We start from the raw sequence: 24,530 nt of genomic DNA, 5'->3' as shown, positions 1-24,530 counted from the left end.
TTAAAAATTTTTTTTTAAATTATTTTATTGTTGATTATGTTTTCATTGCTGCATTTTTCCCAAGCATTCTAATGTGTATGAAGCTCTCCTAGGTTTATTTGTCTAAAATTTTCGTATTCGCCAGATCAGCTTTATGTCCACTAGCTGTGATATACTGTTATAAGGCAGTATTGTTTCTGTGATTCTTTGTGTCCTCTTCGTGTTATAATAGTCGAACACATATTGGTCGTTTCGTAGTTCCAATGTACAATTTGTTGCAGTCCGCGTTCACTTTTCCTTTATATATGATCTCATACACCACGTTGTTTTATCGCCGGCCTCTCATATATTGCCAGGACCATATATCCGCCAAATTGCAAAATGAAATCAACGGTTTTGGATTACAAAATGAAAAATAGGCTGGGTGCGAGTTCGCCTAAATTTTAGGTACCTAAACTAATATTCCACTGGAACTTTGCAGCACTGCAATAATTTAGGTAAAAAGCTCTGTGTAAAGAACTGTGCGAGTTAAATTGACAACCTAAATTATTATTTATGCTAGGAAAATGATAAGAAAATTTTACATTTTTCCCGTTTGCAATATTTATGCATGCATAGAGTAGGGAGCACTACAATCCGTGACAGGTAAATAACCTCTAGATAGAAAACAAGAAGGTTCAGCGGTTCCGGGAAAGTTTCTGTTCGGACATAGTCCAGGGACTAATAAAGAAAGAGAACGGGGAATGGTCACGTAATGGTGAGGAATCCCTTGAGATGCTTCTCGATACACATTTCCCATCGGGAGATGGTTTAGAAGAGCCAGCGGCCATGCTACAAGTTTCAAGTAGGGCGGCCGTGGAATGGCTTAAAATAATATTCGATGGGTGCATAAGACTGAATCATGTACCGCACTCTTGGAGAACTGCTCGTGTAGCTTACCTACCAAAGGCGGGGAAGATCGGTCACGTGTATCCCAAATATTATAGACCCATTGGCTTAACATCATTTCGGCTCAAAACCTTTGAGAGGCTGATAGATGTGTACATAAAGCCCAACGTGGATGAAAAGCTGCTCTCCACAACACAACATGCGTACACCAAAGGCAAGTCGGTAGACACTGCATTGCATAGGGTGGTAATAAGCGTAGAGAAAGCCCTGGAATATAAGGAATATGCTCTAGGAGTCTTCTTAGACATTGCCGGGGCTTTCAATAATGTTTCTAAATGTTCGATTATGAATGGTCTTAATTACATTAAAGTAAATCCAGCCTTAACCAGATGGATCGGCTGCACGTTAGGGACGCGTAAAACTTACGGCTTACGCGGATGACGTTGCAATTGTCATAAGTGGAAAGTACCTTCCAACGATTAGTTCTTTGATTGATCGGGCGCTTCGGGATATTCATACCTGGGCATCAAATGTCGGGTTGAAAGTCAACGCGGATAAGACGGATATGGTCTTGTTTACAAAGAGGTACAAGGTCCCAAATATGATCAGGCCTACAGGTGACCCTACAGGAGAAACTTTGCACAAAGTATCTAGGAATCATCCTAGACAGTAACCTGTCATGGAAGCTCAACGTGGAGGAGAGGGTGAAGAAGGCTTCAAGGCACTTTATGCATGTAAAAGAATGCTGTTGTGTACGTGGGGCTTATCGCCCTCTCTTTCTCATTGGGATTTTACAGCGATTGTAAGCCCTATCCTATACTATGGAGTTCTTGTTTGGTGGAAAGCCACACAAAAAGCAACCTACCTCAAAAAATTAGAGGGGGTATGCAGACTATCAATGCTTAGCATTACGGGAGCCCTGAAAACAACTCCGACAGATGCACTGTATGTCATTCTGCACATTGCACCTGTAGACCTGGTAGCAAAGAACATAGCGTTAATAATGCAACCAGGCTCGGTGCCTCGGGGCAGCTTGAGCGTCGACCATACGGCCATAGTAGTATAGCGTCATCAATCACAAGACGAACAGACTACCTGATTCCCTATCTGCGCTTCGAGGGCGATCTTAAAGCCACAATAGAGGTGGACGGTTGCCGCAAGGGTGCTCAAATGGCGGACGAGGCGATACATGTGTACATAGATGGTTCCAAAGTAGTGGAAGGAGTGGGGTCTGCGTTATACTGTGCTGATCCGGAAATAAACAGATCCTACAGGCTGCCGGATTACAAGCGGTAGAAACCCTGGAAATAAATAGCCCAAGCTGCAATCGTGTTAACTTTTATATTGACAGTCAAGCAGCGATTAAGGCAATAATCTCGCATAGCACAGCATCTAAATGCGTGTTAGAGTGTAAGCAGTCCCTGGAGAGAATCGGGACAGGGAGAAGCATACATCTATATTGGGTCCCAGGGCATATGGGAATAAAGGGGGAATGAAAAAGCGGATGAACTAGCTAAAAAGGGCGCATCCCTTGAAGCTTGCTCCGTAGACGTCTCAATTAGACTGGACGAAATTAAGCGAACGCGGGAGGTGCACATGATCGACCAAGCGTGGGTTCAAGCGCGGGGCTATAAAGTGTCGAAGATTATGTGCAGGTCTTACAACCTTAGACCAACAAAGTTGCTTCTATCATTAAAAAGAGAGGACTGTAGACTCATGACGGGCATTCTGACTGGACACTGCCTTCTGGCGTCACATGCCTTTAAATTAGGCTTGGTCAGTGAAAGCAGATGTAGGAAGTGCGGGTTGGAGGAGGAAACGATCGAGTACGTTCTGCGCTCTTGCCCTGCGCTTGCCAGGCTAAGACTCCAGCTATTAGGAGTGATACAGCTGTCAGATCTAGAAGCAGCAAATGGCTTAAATCCTAGGAAGATTCTAGTATTTGCCAAGAGGACGGAGTTATTTTATAACATAGGTCCTGGTTTTTGATAGGGTTTTTCAGTTTGGTCGTTAAAACAAACTTCTGGAACTAGGAAGTTGGTTGTAGTCCCTCCTAAAAAATCGATATTCGTGTCAAGTTTCGAGAGGGATACTACTGAGGAAGAACTGATATCTTCTCAAAAAGGAAAACAATTCGGAAATTTAATTTAGTTATGAAAGAAACGTATCTTCCTTTAGATTAGATGTACCTATTGAACATTTTGACACTATCTTGAGTAACGATTTCTGGCCCTCTGGATCACTTGTGCGGGAATTTGAATATAGGCGGAATAAGAGTGTTCCAAACTTAGCAAAGATCCCTCTTAATAACACTGAGTCAAAAAACTGAACGTAAAATCTGCTTTAGATATACTTTACCAAAATGTTAGAGGCCTAAACACCAAGTTAACGGAACTGTTTTTAAAATCATTTAACTCAAGTTACGATATAATTGCTTTAACCGAAACCTGGCTGAAATCTCATGTTTTTAACTCAGAGATCCTTTGTAATGACTACCAAATATATTGAAATGACCGCCTGAACCGAGTTGGAGGTGGAGTTCTGCTTCCTGTACACTCTTCAATACCATCTGAAGAGATTTGCGTACCCGCCACCGATACAACTGAGTTCTTGTGCATACGCACACAATTAGCAAATATCCACATTTATTTGGCCATCTGTTATATCCCGCCATCTTCTGAACTGTCCGTTTATATGCATCACATTTCCTTGCTAAAAACTGTTAATTCGATGCTAAAACCTTCCAAATCCATTATTGTCTTGGGTGACTTCAATATGCCGCACATATCATGGTGCATCTCTGACTTTAATATCGTACCAGTTTCGTCAAAGCCTTCCAACAATGAATTTCTAGATGGAATTTCTGAGCTGTGCCTTCAACAAATCAACATCTAATCGAATAAATTCGGAACATTGTTAGATTTAGCCTTTGTGGATGATGACTCTTAATATTCCATTAGTCGATGCGAACCCATTATTGAACCTGAAGATGCTTACCACCCTTCCCTCAAAATAGTTTACGAAGTTATAAGTAATGCTTGTAACAGCGGAAATAAAAGATACAACTCCAGTTATCGCTTCGACTTTGCGAAGGCCAATTTCAAAAAATTAAATCGTGATCTATCTCGAATAGTGTGGCCAATATTTAATTCTGATGTGGAGCAAAGCGTTTCTCACTTTTACAATACCATTTACTGCCTTTTTGAAAAATACGTACCTAAGCGGATTTGTGTACATTCCGATACAAGCCAAGTATGGTTCACTAAAGAGCTGAAAATTTTAAAGAATAAAAAGTCTCGATCTTTCAAGTTGTTCAAAAAGACGGGTTTACATAACCATTACTTACTGTACTCGATTCTACGCTGCAAGTATTTTCAATTGAACAAAAAATGTTACACAGCTTATCTTTGTAAAATGAATAGAAATATAACTTCCAACCCGAAAGCATTTTACGGATTCGTAAACTCTAAACGCAGGGTGAAAGGGTTTCCATCATCCATGAAATTCCAAGATAATATTTCCAGCGATGATCAAGAGATCGCCGACTTCTTTGCGGAATTTTTCAAATCAAATTACTCTATTGAGACCAACGTTTCACCTTATGAACACCCATACCATTTTGATTCATGTTATTCAATCAGAGCTCCATTTATATCTTCAGGAGATGTATTATCTTATTTAAAAACTTTAAAAGTATCATATACATACGGCCCAGACAGGATCCCGACACACTTTCTTAAAAAATGTGCTGCAAACATCTATCAGCCGCTAACATATTTATTTATCTTTAATTTATGGTGTTTTCCCAACAATGTGGAAGGAATCTTTTCTTATCGCGCTTCATAAAAATGGAAGCAGGTCTTTAATAGAAAACTACCGGGGCATAGCAAAGTTATCCGCTATCCCAAAGTTATTTGAGGCTATTTTTACCCACCACCTAACATTCTCTATTTCCCTCATAATTGCAAGCTCGCAACATAGGTTCTGTAAGGGCAAATCACCTATCACTAGAATTTACCACCCACGTTTCTAATGGATTTAGAAAAGGCCTTCACACTGATGTAATTTACACCGATTTCAGTAAAGCTTTCGACCAGGCATGCTTAACGAACGAAACGATATCATTTCGTTACGATAATCAACGTTAATAAACGAAACGAAGTCACTTCGTTTCGTTTATTAACGTTAAGATCGTCAAATTAACGTTAATTTGACGTTCTTAACGTTAATAAACGAAACGAAATGACTTCGTTTCGTTTATTAGCGTTGATTATCGTAACGAAATGATATCGTTTCGTTCGTTAAGCATGCCTGCTTTCGACAAAGTATCACATCCATTACTTATTCATAAGCTCGGTCAACTCGGTTGGATTTCTTCGTATCTTGGTTATCGTACGCAAAAAGTAATCTTTAAAAATACACTTTCTGCGGTCATCAATGTTTCTTCTGGTGTTCCTCAGGGCAGCCATCTGTTCTTGTTGTTCATAAAAGACATATCTAGTACAATTAAATACTCAAAAATCTTGATGTACGCAGACGATGTAAAACTGTTCAAATCATGTGCCTCGGTTGAGGAACATACCTTACTTCAAATGGATTTAAATCACTTGGTTACCTGATGCAATGTAAATTATATGCCGCTTAGTCTCAAAAACTGTAAATTCATGTGTTTTTCTCGGAGAGTTTCGCCACCAGCTTCATATACAATTAACAACTATAGTCTAGAAACTGTAAATAATTTTATTGACTTGGGAGTCATGATGGATTCCAAACATAGTTTCAATCTTCATATTAATGCTACAGTGAATAAAGGCAAAGGTGTCTTTGCATTTGTTAAACGGTGGTCAAAAGAATTTAACGACCCTTACATAACTAAAGCACTTTTTACAACATTAGTTAGGCCAATATTAGAATACGGCTCAATAATTTGGCATCCGCGTTATCAAGTCCATGCAGACAGTCTCGAATCAATACAAAAACAATTTTTACTATTTGCCTTAAGAAATTTTCAATGGGACTCTTTAACTAATCTTCCACCTTATACTAATCGATTAAAGCTTATCAATCTTCCAACTCTTGCTAGTCGAAGAGAAATGCTTGGTGTAATATTTATGACAAAACTTTTAAATGGATCAATTTCAAGCCCATTCCTTCTGAATGAAGTGAACTTTTGCGTTCCCTCTCGGACATGGAGCCACTTCAAACCTCTTCTGCTGAAACAATGTAGAACGAATTTCGAACAAAATGAACCTTTTCGGCGTTTATGCCAAGATTATAACTCTCACTCAAACATATTTGATAGCTCGGACTCCCTTTTTTCAATAAAAGAGATTGTTCTCACCTCTCTTAATTAATGTATCGCGACGCTTGACAAACCGCTGCCCATCAAAGACTTGACAAAATAAAAAAAAATAAAAAACAAGTAAGGAAGGCAAAGTTCGGGTGTAACCGAACATTACATACTCAGTTGAGAGCTATGGAGACAAAATAAGGGAAAATCACCATGTAGGAAAATGAACCTCGGGTAACCCTGGAATGTGTTTGTATGACATGCGTATCAAATGGCAGGTATTAAAGAGTATTTTAAGAGGGAGTGGGCCATAGTTCTATAGGTGGACACCTTTTCGAGATATCGCCATAAAGGTGGACCAGGGCTGACTCTGGAATTTGTTTGTACGATATGGGTATCAAATGAAAGGTGGTAATGAGTATTTTAAAACGGAGTGGGGCTTAGTTCTATAGGTGGACGCCTTCTCGAGATATCGCCATAAAGGTGGACCAGGGGTGACTCTGGAATTTATTTGTACGATATGGGTATCAAATGAAAGGTGTTAATGAGTATTTTAAAAGGAAGTGGGCCTTAGTTCTATAGATGGACGCCTTTTCGGGATAACGTTATAAAGGTGGACCAGGGGTGACTCTAGAATTTGTTTGTACGATATGGGTATCAAATGAAAGGTGTTAATGAGTATTTTAAAAATGAGTGGGCCTTAGTTCTATATGTGGACGCCTTTTTGGGATATCGTTATAAAGGTGGACCAGGGGTGACTCTAGAATTAGTTTGTACGATATGGGTACCAAATAAATGGTGTTGATGAGTATTTTAAAAGGGAGTGGGCCTTAGTTCTATGGGTGGACGCCTTTTCGAGATATTGCCATAAAGGTGGACCAGGGGTGACTCTAGAATTAATTTGGACGATATGGGTATCAAATGAAAGGTGTATGAGGTGAGTTTTGTCTAAGGCTGGGGTAACGCTCAGTCAATCCAGAGTCGAGTAGAGGTCCCACAAACCGCTACTGATAAATACACAATATTTATGTGTTACGAACACACGCACACACGGCTGGCGATATTAGGCGGACAGCAGCTTTCCGACGCAAGATGGCGAGGGGGCGGAGCGGCGGCTAACGGTCGTTGGAGTAGAGGAGGTTCGGTAGGGCGGTTGAACGGTCGGGTAACGGACGGACTCGTACGGCGGTACGGAAGCAGCGGCGGGATAGAAGCAGCGGCTTAACGGCGGTAGGATGGCAATCGACCAACGGTCGTTGTGGCTGCGGCGTGACGGATGCAGCAGCTTAACGGCGGTAGGACGGCGGACGGCCAACGGTCGTCGTAGCAGCGTCGTGACGGATGCAGCGGCTGAACGGCGGTAGGATGGCAGACGGCCAACGGTCGGCGTAGCACCGGCGGGATGGAAGCAGCGGCGGCAACAGAGGGGCGACGATGTGATGGCAGCGGCGGTGGGCTACGGAGCGCGTACCAGGGCGGGGTCGGTTGACGGTATCGGCGGGATCGGATTGGTCGGCAGTCTTCGGCAGAATCGATAGTAGGCCGGTCGGTCACCTGGGGAAGAGACTGCGAGGACTCGTTAGTGCTGGCTTCACCGCTGGACACCCCCGCCTCCCTACTTGCACACTAGTAGAAGGTGCGTAAGGGGGGCGGGGTTGTACCAGCCGATACACCGTGGATCGACCCGTGGGCGGAGGGGAAGTGCACCTTAACGGCACAGCGGTAGCCCCTGTGCGCACGCATCGGCTCACGGCCGGAACCAGTGCTGAGAGGAAGGGGTGGAATGGTCATTAAGGCATCGGGCCGCACAACACCTAGGAAGGAGCGGGGGGGGGGGGGGCAAAGTAGCACAGGGCATCCTCCCCGTCGTCCTTACCCAAGTGAAGGGTGACCCGCGCCATGACACCGCCCCTTCCACTCAGCCAGCCTAAGCTAGAACTGAGGGGAAGGGGTTAAATGGCCATGAAGGCGTCGGGCCACTCAACACCTAGAAGGGCGCGGGGGGCAAAGTAGCATAAGGCATCCTCCCCGTCGTCCTTACCTAAGTGAAGGGTGACCCGTGCCATGACGGCGCCCCTTCCACTCAGCCGGCTAACAGGAGGGAAAAGTATGTCTTAAAAAAGACATCCACTCCCGCTGGCTCACCTGCGAGGACTGAATTGCAAAAATGCAAATTCGATGTTTATATGGGTGGTGCCGCAAACTGGTTGAGAAGTCAACACACCATTATTGTGATTTTCATTGGTTTGCTATTTAGTGGTTGTTGACTATGCTATAAAAGAATAAGTACAAGCGGTTGTTGGTTATGCTATAGAAAAATAAGTACAGGGAAGTTCAGGTAGCTATGCTATAGAAAAATAAGTACAGGGAGGTTCAGGTTTAAGTGAATAAGGAATTACAGGGAGGATTTACGTTTTTGTAACGCTACGTTACAGTCCCCTCCCACTTCGGTTGACGGAAAGCTGCGGTGGGGAAAGATGGATCTCCAGGCATGGCCTAGGTCTTATGCCGGTGTGCATGTGGGCGAAGCACTTTATTAATTATTTTTTTCTTTGTTTTTCTTCCCAAAAACACAGAGTCATTCCACTTATATCTAACAGAGTTTATGTTTTTAATTCATTTGTATAACGTAAGAATAATTACATTTCATTGTTCTTAAAACTAACAGAGTATATTTCATACAATTCATTATAATACATACTATTCTTCTTCTTCGTTTCCATCTTCCTCGGGTTGTGATTTCATCATGGCTATCAGGTATTCGGTAAAATGTGGCCCGAAAAAATTGTTTTTGCTCGGTTGGTTGGCCACTGTACTGCTCCCTCCGTGTGCACCCGCTCTGAAGTCTTTTTATTTCGCCGCAGTTTATGCCTGCTGCAGATGCTTTTGTACCCTCTTTTCTGACCATGTTTATTGCAAGTGCCATTTGTGGAATCTCCTAATCCCATGTCCGGTGGTCGCTCAGGAACGGTACTAACGCTTTTCCGCCGAACTTTCGGACAACCAAGTAAGTATATGACCTTTTCTTGTAGCGCTTTGAGCACGCTTGCCGTTTTTGCTTGGCGCGCTGGGATTAACTCCACCCACTTGTAGAATTTGTAGATCATGGCGAGGAGGTAATTGCTTCTTTGCTTGGAACGTGGTAGTGGTGGCACGATGTCGATGGTTACTATTTCCCATGGCTGCGGCTATTGCATGGTTGCCAATAATCTCACCGGGCTCTTCTCTGTCGCTTTTTATTGTGTAAAATATGTCAGGTTTTTGTGTCGGTGTGTCGGTGTTTTGTAACGGGCGGCGGGAGAGCGTATTGAATATCGCGTTCGGCGCTCTTTTCCGGTACTCTTTATTGAGGTTGTATTTTTGTATAGCCGGGTAACGGGGGTAGAAGCGTTGCTTCAGCGGTCGGTTATGTTTACGGATGGTCGAATGTTCGGCTGCGGTAATTGGGCTAACGGTTTTACTCAATCGCTTCTGGTGGTGCGCTGAAAAAGTTTCCTGCTCCGAATTTTGGCCATTGCTCACGTGTTCCCGGCTGGTCATTGCACATAGTGTGTCTAACTCGGCTGATCTTCTGGTCAAAGCGGCTTCTAACGGCTGGCCATCTAGCGTGAGGGTGATTCCCCTTTCCCGTAAAAAGTCCATTCCTAAGATCATCCGTTCTGCCAGGTTCGGGATGACGGACATCATTGTGTTGGTCGTTCGTCCTTGGTACGTAATCCTTGCTGTGTAGGAATTCGAACTATAGACACACGTCTGGTCTGCCAATTGGACGCTCCGCCTGTTAAGACGTGGTTTGATGTTGCTTCTCCCCAGGTGATTTCGTATTGACTCATCGACGTATGAAAGGGTGGCGCCGGTGTCCACTAGCGTGCGCACGCTCATGCCCTCGATGGTTATCGGTATATAAAAACGGTCATCTACTTTCATTTCGGCAGCGGGATCGCAGGCTGGTGGTTCAATAGGCTTTTGTGGCCGCACAAATAATGCTTGGCGGCTTCCTCTCACATAACTTGACGGCATTGTGGATGTGTTGTTGTCGGTGGATTGGTTGGTCGAAGGGCATAGACAGTCCCTGGAGAGGATGTTGTCTTGTCCATACCTGGAGCAGAACATTCTCCAGCGGCCACTGCATTAGACGCGGCGGTGTCCGCGTTCCTTGCAGCGCCAGCAGCACTCCTTGCTATCGTACTCCTTTTGAAGATGATACAGGCTGTGGATCGCCTCTTTGTCCTGTTTCGCTTCCTCGCTTTTTAGCAGCTCATATTCCTCCGTTATTTCCAGGAGCTCATCGATCGTCTTAAACTCGCTGCGCTTGACGAAGAGGCGGTATTCTACGCGTAGGCCATCGTATATTCGCTCGAGGTGATTCTCCTTGCACATTGTCGGATGCTGGCGGATCAGCGTTTCCAATGCGAGGACGTAGTCCTTGGCTTTTTCTCGGCCTTGTTGCCTGCGTTTTCGGATGGCCTCTTCTAAATGTTGAAGATGACGCTTAGACAGAAAAAAAATTTTCACCTTCCTTCGAAAATCGCTCCAGTGGTTGATGTGTTGCTTACGAATGCGGTACCATTGGAGTGCTTTGCCATGCAGCAGTTCCGGCAGCGTTAGGATGAGCCGGTCGACGGGGATGCGGTAACATTCGGCGAACTCTTCTATTCTCTCCAGAAATTCGTGCAGCGACTCCTCTCCCGAAAAATGCAGATCCCAGTGGCGGACGGTATTCATTAGCTCACTGGTGCTCATTTCGTCTCGTTTCGGTCGCGCGCGTTCTTTCTCATGCGCATGCGAGAGGGAATTTTGTACCTGGATGGCGGTTATTGACTTGATCGGTTGTGTTAGGGTGATGTTTAGTGTCGGTGTTGGTAGTTTAACTGGTTTCCCTTCGCCCTCTTCTACTTCCTTCTCCAACTCCTTCAGTAGGTCTTCGCTTGATTTTCTCGTGCGTTTTGCTTGCACGTACGTGCTCAGTGCGCAGAGTAGATCGGCTACGGTTTGGCCTTCCACGGGAATGCTATGCTTCTTGCACTCCTCTATCAGCCTCTCCCTTTTCAGTAAGTAGATCCAATTGAGTGAGCCGGTATTCAGCATCGTAACTTCGGGGGCCGGTGTGTTTGTTGTTTCTGATGGTGTGTTCGTTGAACCCGCCCCGGCAGTGTTGGGGGTTGCTGTATTTGTTTTTCCACGGTCATCTGCGGAGGAGGGTCCCTGCTCGGGCGCCATTTATGAGGTGGGTTTTGTCTAAGGCTGGGGTAACGCTCAGTCAATCCAGAGTCGAGTAGAGGTCCCACAAACCCCTACTGATAAATACACAATATTTATGTGTTACGAACACACGCACACACGGCTGGCGATATTAGGCGGACAGCAGCTTTCCGTCGCAAGATGGCGAGGGGGCGGAGCGGCGGCTAACGGTCGTTGGAGTAGAGGAGGTTCGGTAGGGCGGTTGAACGGTCGGGTAACGGACGGACTCGTACGACGGTTCGGAAGCAGCGGCGGGATAGAAGCAGCGGCTTAACGGCGGTAGGATGGCAAGCGGCCAACGGTCGTCGTGGCTGCGGCGTGGCGGATGCAGCAGCTTAGCGGCGGTAGGACGGCGGACGGCCAACGGTCGTCGTAGCAGCGTCGTGACGGATGCAGCGGCTGAACGGCGGTAGGATGGCAGACGGCAACGGTCGGCGTAGCACCGGCGGGATGGAAGCAGCGGCGGCACCAGAGGGGCGACGATGCGATGGCAGCGGCGGTGGGCTACGGAGCGCGTACCAGGGCCGGGGAGCGATGGTGTTTGCCTGGGCAGCGGCGGCTCGTTCCGGGCGGGGTCGGTTGACGGTATCGGCGGGATCGGATTGGTCGGCAGAATCGATAGTAGGCCGGTCGGGCACCTGTGAGGGGGGGGGGGGGGGGGGGGCAAAGTAGCACAAGGCATCCTCCCCGTCGTCCTTACCTAAGTGAAGGGTGACCCGTGCCATGACGGCGCCCCTTCCACTCAGCCAGCTAGCAGGAGGGAAAAGTATGTCTTAAAAAAGACATCCACTCCCGCTGGCTCACCTGCGAGGACTGAATTGCAAAAATGCAAATTCGATGTTTATATGGGTGGTGCCGCAAACTGGTTGAGAAGTCAACACACCATTATTGTGATTTTCATTGGTTTGCTATTTAGTGGTTGCTGACTATGCTATAAAAGAATAAGTACAAGCGGTTGTTGGTTATGCTATAGAAAAATAAGTACAGGGAGGTTCAGGTTTAAGTGAATAAGGAAATACAGGGAGGATTTACGTTATTGTAACGCTACGTCACAGGTGTTAATGAGTATTTTAAAAGTGGGTGGGCCTTAGTTCTATGGGTGGACGCCTTTTCGAGATATCGCCATAAAGGTGGACCAGGGATGACTCTAGAATGCGTTTGTACAATATGGGTATCAAACGAAAGGTGTTAATGAGTATTTTAAAAGGGAGTGGGCCTTAGTTCTATAGGTGGACGCCTTTTCGAAATATCGCCATAAAGGTGGACCAGGGGTGACTCTAGAATTAATTTGTATGATATGAGTATCAAATGAAAGGTGTTAGTGAGTATTTTAAAAGTGAGTGGGCCTTAGTTCTATGGGTGGACGCCTTTTCGAGATATCGCCATGAAGGTGGACCAGGGATGACTCTAGAATTTGTTTGTACAATATGGGTATCAAATGAAAGGTGTTAATGAGTATTTTAAAAGGGAGTGGGCCTTAGTTCTATAGGTGGACGCCTTTTCGAGTTATCGCCATAAAGGTGGACCAGGGGTGACTTTAGAATTTTTTTACGATATGGGTATCAAATGAAAGGTGTTAACGAGTATTTTAAAAGGGAGTGGGCCTTAATTCTATAGGCGGACGCCTTTTCGGGATATCGTTATAAAGGTGGACCAGGGTTGACTCTAGAATGCGTTTGTACATTATGGGTATCAAACAAAAGGTGATAATGAGTATTTTAAAAGGTGGGAGGATTTACGTTATTGTAACGCTACGTCACAGGTGTTAATGAGTATTTTAAAAGTGGGTGGGCCTTAGTTCTATGGGTGGACGCCTTTTCGAGATATCGCCATAAAGGTGGACCAGGGATGACTCTAGAATGCGTTTGTACAATATGGGTATCAAACGAAAGGTGTTAATGAGTATTTTAAAAGAGAGTGGGCCTTAGTTCTATAGGTGGACGCCTTTTCGAGATATCGCCATAAAGGTGGACCAGGGGTGACTTTAGAATTTTTTTACGATATGGGTATCAAATGAAAGGTGTTAACGAGTATTTTAAAAGGGAGTGGGCCTTAATTCTATAGGCGGACGCCTTTTCGATATATCGCCATAAAGGTGGACCAGGGGTGACTCTATAATGTTTTGGTACAATATGGGTGTCAAATTAAAGGTATTAATAAGAATTTTAAAAGGGAGTGGTGGTAGTTGTATATGGGAAGGCGTTTTCGAGATATCGACCAAAATGTGGAACAGGGTGACCCAGAACATCATCTGTCGGGTACCGCTAATTTATTTATATATGTAATACCACGAACAGTATTCCTGCCATGATTCCAAGGGCTTTTGATTTCGCCCTGCAGAACTTTTTCATTTTCTTTTACTTAATATGGTAGGTGTCACACCTATCTTACAAAGTTTTTTTCTAAAGTTATATTTTGCGTCAATAAATCAATCCAATTACCATGTTTCAACCCTTTTTTCGAATTTGGTATAGAATTATGGCACTTTTTTCATTTTTCGTAATTTTCGATATCGAAATAGTGGGCGTGGTCATAGTCAGATTTCGGCCGTTTTTTATACCAATAGAAAGTGAGTTCGGATAATTATGTGAACTGAGTTTAGTAAAGATATATCGATTTTTGCTCAAGTTATCGTGTTAATGGCCGAGCGGAAGAACAGACGGTCGACTGTGTATAAAAACTGGGCGTGGCTTCAACCGATTTCGCCCTTTTTCACAGAAAACAGTTATCGTCCTAGAATCTAAGCCGCTACCAAATTTCCCAAAGATTGGTAAATTTTTGTTCGACTTATGGCATTAAATGTATCCTAGACAAATCAAATGAAAAAGGGCGGGGCCACGCCCATTTCGAAATTTTATTTTATTTTTGTATTTTGTTGCACCATATCATTACTGGAGTTGAATGTTGGCATAATTTACTTATATACTGTAAAGATATTAAATTTTTTGTAAAAATTTCACTTTAAAAAAAATTTTTTTTTAAAAGTGGGCGTGGTCGTTCTCCGATTTTGCTAATTTTTATTAAGCATACATATAGTAATAGGAGTAACGTTCCTGCCAAATTTCATCATGATATCTTCAACGACTGCCAAATTACAGCTTGCAAAACTTCTAAATTACCTTCTTTTAAAAGTGGGCGGTGCCACGCCCATTGTCCAAAATTTTACTTATTTTCTATTCTGCGTCATAAGTTCAACGCACCTACCAAGTTCCATCGCTTTATCCCTCTTTGGTAATGAATTATCTCAATTTTTCGAAATTTTCGATATCGAAAAAGTGGGCGTGGTTATAGTCCGATATCGTTCATTTTAAATAGCGATCTGAGATGAGCGCCCAGGAATCTACATACCAAATTTCGTCAAGAAATCTCAAAATTTACTCAAGTTATCGTGTTAACGGACAGACGGACGGACGGACGGACATGGCTTAATCAAATTTTTTTTCGATACTGATGATTTTGATATACGGAAGTCTATATCGATCTCGATTCCTTTATACCTGTACAACCAACCGTTATCCAATCAAAGTTAATATACTCTGTGAGCTCTGTTCAACTGAGTATAAAAATACGCAACGGATTTTTATGCGCTTTTTTTAATAGATAAGAGTGTTTGAAGAGGAAGGAACGGATGAACATATTTGGCTGAAAATTGGTGGAGGGGTAGCATAGAACCAGGAGACAGACATATGATAATTTGTATCCCGTTCTGGCTAGGGTCTTGAGATCAAAACGTGGACCTGGGTAATCCTGGGATATGTTTGTACAATATGGGTATCAAATGGAAACTGTTTATGAGTACTTTGATACGGGGTATGAAGAAAAAAATATAGCCAATTTCTATATAAGATTTAAGATTTATTTATTTAAATATTTTCCTAGCACAACAATTTGTTAAATTTTTTTACAGTGCTAGTCAGGAATTGTAAATAATTAAATTTAAAATGAATTGATATGACAATAGAATTAACAAGTAAATAAACAATACAACAATAATATTAGTGAAAATAAAAGTAATACTTATACAAGTATGATTATTAGATTAAGCAAGTAGAAATCAGCATTAAGACAATAGGGGGAAAGAAAAAAGGAAACAAGATGACGAGATAATACAATTTCATTAACAAGAATACAAAAATAGTTTCGGCTTACAAATAATTGTAAGAAGTGGTTAGCTCATTTTTGTGTCGAGCATTTCCTATTTGTCTAAGTCTTGCGGGAAGAGCGTTCCAAAGGCGTATGGATGTAACGAAGAACTGCCGTCCAGAGATTAGCAAACGGTATCTTATGTGCGTGAGAAGAAGCACTAGATCAGCGATGGGCAAAACGGCTGCGGATGGGCACGCTTTGCACATTTAAGTGCTTTGTGAGGGACGACCAAGTGCAGGTATGTGGGGCGAAGAAGACAGGAAGAGAATAATATTCAAACACACATAAGATTGATAAAAAGAGAGTATTTGGCCTTATTCCCTTTATTCGTAAGCATCATCAACAACACTGCTCATCTTGCTTAATACATATTTAACATAACAGTTACCAAGCTATGTGGAAAATAGAGCTGCCACCTGCTGCTCTTATTATGTTCAAATTATTAAGCGCTCTAGGATAAACTAGCCTTTACTGGCGGCTTCGCTCGCACTAAAGGCCACAAATATGTAATGTCGCTTTTGTGATTCACAACTCGAACTGAATTTTCAGTTGTAATTTTAATAGTTCCTTTGTGATTCAAATCACAAACAAAACAAGTTTTAAAATTAGATAAATGTTCGCCGGAAATTAAACACGCATGCAACACATGCTCCAACAATTTTTGCAGTGTGGATTTAACGATATATGTATGTGAGCTGAAGACATTTGAAAATTCCTCCATAATTTAATTTATAAATGAAAGCAGTTATGTTTATAATAAAACTGGTAAAATTAGTCATTGTTTATGCGATTGGTACCTTTTTTATTTGTAGACTGATACATTTCTTTCTAGGGTCACTGCCAAAAAGTCTGAGAAGGGGTTCGTTTTCCCACGATTGTATACGAAGCGTGCATTAGTACGTTTTTCTACTAGTACTTCCTCTAATGCTACTACTTTAAAAATAATTTTTAAAATACTTTTATGTATATATTGCAAAATGAATCGGCTTGCATATAATTAAATGTATGTGAAAGCGAAATGAATGTCAATAATGCGCTGCTTAACATAAAGTCGACTTCAGTCTATGGTTATTCCCTTTCCGTATTTCTTGCCAAAAAATGTATGTTTTTGCTTTCGTACTGTTGCAACACAGTTTGGGAATTGGTTTTCGAAGTTGAGAGAGAATATTTTCATTTCAGTTTTTTAGTGTTGCCGCAACCTTTTTGCGAAGAAAATCGTTTGAGACGAAGCGTACGATATTTCCAATGTGTTTTTTTACTCCCCTAACATACCAAAACACACAAACGTCTCATCTATCACTCGCTGGCACTGAAACTGATTTAGGAGCCGAAAATAGACCCATCCCTGCACTAGATGAATGATGAAACGTAAGCCTCCGATATAAATAATCAGGTCCCTTTGTATATATAATTTTGTGAAGGATAGTCAGTGTTTTAACTTTTTAAAGATTGTGAAAAGAAATATTTAGCAACCTTTCAGCGCGATTTGAAACGTGGTCAAGTCTTTTCAACCCAAATACATATCTAGAAATGTTATTGTAAGCAACATTGAGTTTATTAATACACACATAGTCACAATTTGAGTAAATCTCACATCCATAAAGGAGTATACGCTTTCGCTAGAAGTAGTCTAATATGTAGGGGAGTGAAGAATTGAGTTAGCCACAGTCTACGAAGCATTCCATACACTTTTCCTACCGTGATAAAAATGTGGTCTTTCCATCTTAAGGTCTTATTGAAAACTACTCTCAGGTTTTTTGCAGCGTCAACGTATTCGATGACAGAATTGTCAATAACTATGTTGTCTAAAGCATGAGTAGAGAACGACTTTCTATTAATAACGATGCATTTCGAATTTTTGGGGTTAAGACATAGGCCGTTCTTAGAAGCCCACACACCAATTTGATTTAAATCATAATTCAAATTATTTACACACAAAGCGGTACCATCACGGGGACAATATGTGTACAATTGCACATCATCAGCATAAATATGGACGTTACAAAATCTAAGCACATTTAGCAAGTCATTGATGTACAGAACAAATAGCAGAGGGCCCAAAATAGAGCCTTGGGGGACGCCTCTGAAAACATGTAGGAAGTCAGACTTTCTAATGTCTAAACAAATCGTCTGAGTCCTGTCACCAAGATACGATCTAATAAGTGAAGTTGCATGACTCGAGAAATAAAATACACTTTTCAGCTTCTTGCAGAGTAGGGCGTGGTCAACAGAGTCAAAAGCTTTAGAGTGGTCAAGAAGGGTCAAAAAATAATATGATTGTCATCAACTCGCTCTCGAATGTCTTCTGTCACATATAGCAGTGCCGTTGTACAGCTTCTCTTTGACCGGAAACCGGACTGACAGTCAGGAATGAGCTTATTGTCGTGAACATACGTCGTAATCTGCCCATGCAAAATTCGTTCAACGGCTATAGGCCGATACTCGTTATTTTGCTTACGAATTAGGACAACCTTAGCAGCTTTCCCGCATTTAGGAAAATACCAGCGGTCAGGATAGAGTTGACCAAATAAGTTAAATGGGGAAGGATTATGGGAAGAATGATCTTTAAGAATTGGCATTTATACCATCAAACCCCATGGCATTCGACTTCACAGAAAGTAAGGCTTGCAGTACATCACAGTCATCGACACACATAAACGCAAAAGGACTGGAATCTATGTTAGCACACTCAGGGTAGCTATCTGTACAGATATTAGCGGCTGAAGTTGGTAGTCTTGCGAAGGTAGCATTTAGTTCGTTAATGTTACATCAGCAAGATCACACAGATCTCCTTTGGACTTAACGATTCCGATTTTCTTGATGCTGCTCCATGTTTCTCTGGTACTCAAGGCAGCACTGAACTTAAATACTTATAATAATTTGCCTTGGCCGACCTTATAGCTTTGTTGAGAGTAAGGCGAGCTGTTCTGAAGAAGGTAAGCGTTTTTGCAGTTCTGTACCTTTTCCAGCGAGAGGTGGCATGGTTCCGTTGGTTTATTAGATGTTTTAGGGTGGAATTAAACCAGGATCTACTTTTATGTTTGCATACTATTTTACTGGAACATGATCATCAAATAGCCTATTTATGTTGTCTTGGATGAACTCTGTCTGATCATCAATCGATGTCAATGTACGAATCGTGTTCCACTCGACCGACTGAAGTGATTCGACAAGGGAACAATAATCAATGTTTCTAAAATCCCTGCTCAAAACCTTTGAGAGGCTGTTAGATGTGTACATAAAATCCAACGTGGATGAGAAGCTGCTCTCCACAACACAGCATGTGTACACCAAAGGCAAGTCGGTAGACACCGCATTGCATAGGGTGGTAATAAGCATAGAGAAATCCCTGGAATATAAGGAGTATGCTGTAGGAGTCTTCTTGGACATTGCCGGGGCTTTCAATAATGTTGCAAAATGGGCGATTATGGATGGTCTTAATTACATTAAAGTACATCCTGCCTTAATCAGATGGATCGGCTGCATGTTAAATTGCAGAAAGATTACATCACAATGGGGATTGTACGAGGCCATGAAATCAGTGGACAGGGGCACGCCGCAGGGAGGGGTGCTATCATCTCTGCTGTGGACGCTGGTCATCAACCAACTGCTCAGGCAATTCGATGAGGGACCCGTAAAACTTACGGCTTACGCAGATGACGTTGCAATTGTCATAAGTGGAAAGTGCCTTCCAATGATTAGTTATTTGATGGATCGGGCGTTTCGGGATATTCATACCTGGGCATCTAATGTAGGGTTGAAAGTCCATGCGGAGAAGACGGATATGGTCTTGTTTACAAAGAGGTACAAGGTCTCAAATTGGACCAGGCCTAAGTTAAGAGGGGTGACCTTACAGAAGAAACCTTGCACAAAATATCTAGGAATCATCCTAGACAGTAAGCTGTCATGGAAGCTCAACGTGGAGGAGAAGGTCAAGAAGGCCTCAACGGCACTCTATGCATGTAAAAGAATGCTAGGTGTACGTGGGGCCTATCCCCTCTCTTTCTCATTGGGTTTTTACAGCGATTGTAAGCCCTATTTTATACGATGGAGTTCTTGTTTGGTGGAAAGCCACACAAAAACAACATACCTCAAAAAATTAGAGGGGGTATGCAGACTATCGATGCTTAGCATTACTGGAGCCCTGAAAACAACCCCGACGGCTGCACTGTATGCCATTCTGCACATTCCACCTGTAGACCTGGTAGCAAAGAACAAAGCGTTAACGACCGCAACCAGGCTCGGTGTTTCGGGGCAGCTTGAGCGCCGACCATATGGCCATAGTAGTATAGCGTCATCAATCACAAGACGAACAGACTACAGGATTCCCTATATGCGCTTCGAGGGAGATCTTAAGGCCACAATAGAGGTGGACGGTTGGCGCAAGGGTGCGCAAATGGCGGACGAGGCGATACATGTGTACACCGATGGTTCCAAAGTAGTGGAAGGAGTAGGGTCTGCGGTATACTGCGCTGATCCGGAAATAAGCAGACCCTACAGGCTGCCGAAAATATTAGCCGTAACCAAAGCAGTAGAAACCCTGGAAGCGAATAACTTAAGCTGCAACCGTGTTAACTTTTATATTGACAGTCAAGCAGCAATTAAGGCAATAATCTCGCATAGCACAGCATCTAAATGCGTGTTAGAGTGTAAGCAGTCTCTGGAGAGAATCGGGACAGGGAGAAGCATACATCTATATTGGGTCGCAGGGCATATGGGAATAGATGGGAATGAAAAAGCGGACGAACTAGCTAAAAAGGGCGCATCCCTTGAAGCTTGCTCCGTAGACGTCCCAATTAGATTGTGCGAGATTAAGCGAAGGCGAGAGGTGCACATGATCGACTAAGCAGGAAAGGCGTGGGTTCAAGCGCGGGGCTGTAAAGTGTCGAAGATTATGTGTAGGTCTTACAACCTCAGACTAACACAGTTGCTTTTATCATTAAAAAGAGAGGACTGTAGACTCATGACGGGTATTCTGACTGGACACTGCCTTCTGGCTTCACATGCCTTTAAATTTGGCTTGGTCAGTGATAGCAGATGTAGGAAGTGTGGGTTGGAGGAGGAAACGATCGAGCACGTTCTGTGCTCGTGCCCTGCTTGGCAGGCTAATACTCCAGCTATTAGGAGTGATACAGCTGTCAGAGCTAGAAGCAGCAAGTGGCTTAAGTCCTAGGAAGCTTCTAGTATTTGCCAAGAGGACGGAGTTATTTTATAACATAGGTCCTGGTTTTGATAGGGTTTTTCAGTTTGGTCGTTAAAACAAACTTCTGGTAACACTACGGACTCAATCAGTCTATGTGAGGTCCTCATGGACCGGCCAGTTCAGCCTAACCTAACCCGGTAAGTAAACGAACATGGTTTGCTTGACGTTTGAAAATCGTATATTAAGAATACTAAGTCATGTTTACAGAAGCTAGGGGCGGAAAGTTGAGTGTAGTGAAGCACTCTCTGAAGATCATTCACGAAGAATAAATCTAAGAGCGAGGTACTAGAGCTTGTGAAATGCGTTGGTAGAGTAAAGTTGGGAAAAAGTCCCAGAGATTCCGTACTCAGTTTAAAATTGGCATCCACTAGCAAATTACTATTAAAATCATAATTCATTAGTAACAGTTGAAGAAAATCAAAGAAAGCAGAAAAGTTTACTTGGTGATTTGGTCTGTATACACAGCCGATAAGAACCTTGTTTTTATTCTCGGAAAACACATCAACGAACACATATCCAACAGAATCACCAGGACTAGAACTGCAACACAATTTACAGGACAATGTACTTTTAACATATATCGCAACACCACCACCATGACCACCTCAATCAGCTCTGAAAAGTTGGTACCCGTTTAATTTCACTAGGTCATTATTATGACACGAAGAAAACCATGTTTCAGAAATACATATGATATCAATATCGGAACCTTCAGACATACATCTCAACTCATCGAACTTTCTGAAGAGACTTTGCGCATTAATGTGTATAACCTTGAGACCCTTAGCTTGTCTACTGACTATGTACGACAGAGTACTTAAGCAGTTCTTCGAGCTCAACAACTCACAACCGGAACCCAACATTATAAAGGCAATAGGATAAATGATTTTCACTGCAATTCACTAATGACAACATTGAACATGTTAAGACATTGAAAGCCACGAAAAAGACAAGAGATGAAATAAATCGTTCCGATTTCGATGGTCGAGCTAACACCTTAATGGTGCTGTGTTACCGGAGCGTCCCGGATCTGTATCCGACAAATGACCATCACATCGATAACGCTCCCCAAAGCCTTCGGGGAGTAACCTTATCGCTACAACAACAACAGCAAGAGATGAAAAGATAAAAAAGAAATAGAGTGGTATACCGAATACGATACATAGATAGAGAGGGTCAATTTGGTCCTTGGTGATATTCCTGAACGGTGTTTGGAGCCAGCGCGCCATCTTCTCGAAAGGAGTTTTCATTTTCGGTTGTATTTTCTCCAAGGCCATCAAGAAAATTAAGGTCTGGTACAGCTTCCGGTGGGTCGTTGGTTTTACGCTTGATATGCACCAAACCCCTTTTTGTGAAAACCGAGGAAACTTTTTCCTGTTTTTAAGATGGATAGCAGCCTTAAAGATTTCATAATTTTGCTTTGACAGCGATGCATTTACAAAGATCGGTGGATCGGAATTTATGCCCACGTGAACTAGTCGTAGCCCTTTGATATTTGTATCATTTTTGTTTTGGCGCCTGAACGTAGAAATTGTTCGCAGCAATTTATTTCTATTAGCCGGCGATTGAAATCGTGTTAATATTATATTTTTAATTTTCCATAACAATTTTTATTTACAGTCTTTGCTATGCTTGGTATGTTGTCACCTTCATCACGAGGAGCTTTAATGACTTCCGGTATATTTATGTATGTGTTCATGGGAACTATTGCCGGATACTTTGCTGCCCGCCTTTACAAAACTATGAAAGGAAGAGAATGGAAACGTTCTGCCTTTCTAACAGCTACACTCTATCCCGGTATTGTTTTTGGGTATGTTTTTACAAAAATTGCGAAATATAATTTTTAATTGTTAACTAATATCTTATTTAATTTTCTTAGAACTGGTTTTATATTAAATTTTTTTATATGGGATAAACATTCAAGTGGTGCTGTTCCGTTCACGACAATGATTTCCTTGCTGCTTTTGTGGTTTGGTATATCGGGTCCGCTTGTGTATTTAGGGTCTTACTTTGGTTATCGGAAGCAACCATATCAACATCCAGTTCGCACAAACATGATACCTAGACAAGTGCCGACACAACATTGGTATATGAATGTTCTCCTCAGGTAAAATACATGTGATAATTATTGATGTAATATATGTACATACATACATATTTATCAAATACGCTCATTAGCAACACCGCCAATCGATCTATGAAAACCCTACCTACCTCTTGGAGGAAGTGCACATCGTATTTGTTGAATATCTTATTCTTATTTACTCTGGCTTGCATAAAAAATAAAATAAGGCATATTCTGTGTGCAAGCTCGTTTAAATTTTATGGGCAAACAAAAATGTTCCAGCACTGCTTTAATAACACGCAACTACTTTTAATCAGTACTGTAAAATTGCGGGTTTGGGGGGATTATACAGAGCTTAGATCTGAGAAATATGTAAAAGGTTTGTTTCCATAGGTCGCTGGTTCATATCCGGCTCGAAGGACCAAATGCTGCGGGGGGAATGTGGCACCCGGGTCGTGGGGCGCGATCGCACGTAAATAGAAGAAAATAAAAAGGAAGTATTAGTACCGAGTCGTTACAATTTATTTATAAAAGATAAATATTTTACAATAATTGTTTATACAAATGAAACACTCACAAACTCCCTGTTCGTCAGGAAAGCTAATTAAAATACAAAATGCACCTGACACATTCAACGTTATGCAAGTAATTAATTGCAAAGAGAAAATTAAAATTAAAAATTAAGTGACAATGGCGAGGAGTTAATTGTTAGCAAATATTAACTCACTGACACTCGCAAATTATTGATATGTAACACTGTATAAAATGGTTGTTTTGTCTTACTCACCTGGGGCTAGCTGCTGGCTCGGGAACGTTCCAAAATAGAAAAGAAAGCCAGGACCGCGAACAAGTTCGCGGCACCTGCCGATAGCTAACTTTCGTTGAGTTTTTCCCCTTCAAAGTTAGCTCTCGGCTGGTGTTAGCCGTTACCGGTAATAATAATAAAATAACTAATGTGCGTGTTAGGGTGGTCCGAAATATTTAGGCTGGTGGCCTAAACAAGGGGGTAGGGGATGATTTACCTTTCGTAGGTCATTACAATGTTGAAAGTATCAGTTGACAGCTCTGCGAAAGGATAGATTTAGAACTAGCACCGTCACAATGGCCTAAATAGTTGTTTATGGTATTAATTCTGAAAACATGGTTATAGTTCTTAGAATCGGCATTTGTAATGAAAATGTCATTGGAAATCAAAATCCAACACTTATGCCTATCGGCCCACCTAAGGCTATTTGCACCCCCGCCGCATTGGTCCATATAAAATCTTATGGTGCATGTGCTCCTTTTATATCGATCTTACTGAAATTTTCACAACATCTGCATTTGGTCACTAGCTGAAACATTGATTACATATAAATTCGGTAAAATGAGCGGAGCCTCTACTGTATAACTCGAACTTCGCTTAAAATGTAAAATTTGGCAGACATTAGCAGAGTAAAATATTGATATCTGTAAGTAGGGCTGTGAACTGCATTCGGATTTTTCAACTATCCGGATAAACCGGATATTCGAATAACCGGATGGCTTGGCAAAAAATCCGGCTATCCGGATTCACAAATAGGAAATCCGGATATCCGCTGTTCGGCTATACGGATAGTAAACGCAAAATCGGGATATCCGTATGTCCGGATACTGGAATATAAAAGTTGAATATCTGCATATCAGAATTGAACGAAGCAAACATCGAAAAATTATTCACAAAATATGTTTGTAGATTA

General features: G+C 42.2%; 1 protein-coding gene across 9 annotated transcripts in view; it reads left to right on the top strand.

The window, feature by feature from the left end:
* Nucleotides 1–24,530, top strand: part of TM9SF4 (transmembrane 9 superfamily protein member 4) — an 884,035-nt gene that overhangs the window by 436,281 nt on the left and 423,224 nt on the right. For all 9 annotated transcript variants that reach the window (XR_010949598.1, XM_067766009.1, XM_067766006.1 and 6 more), the window contains 2 exons: nt 22,368–22,557; nt 22,627–22,854. Coding sequence is in view for 8 of the 9 variants with exons in the window: in XM_067766009.1 (XP_067622110.1) it covers nt 22,368–22,557; nt 22,627–22,854 (418 nt within the window). In the remaining variant the exon portion in view is untranslated. The remainder of the gene's footprint in view (nt 1–22,367; nt 22,558–22,626; nt 22,855–24,530) is intronic.

The sequence above is a fragment of the Eurosta solidaginis genome, chromosome 2 (assembly GCF_040869045.1).
Source record: "Eurosta solidaginis isolate ZX-2024a chromosome 2, ASM4086904v1, whole genome shotgun sequence".
Taxonomy (NCBI): Eukaryota; Metazoa; Arthropoda; class Insecta; order Diptera; family Tephritidae; genus Eurosta; species Eurosta solidaginis.
The sequence above is the reverse complement of the archived record's forward strand: the minus strand, read 5'-3'. Positions and strand labels throughout refer to the sequence as shown.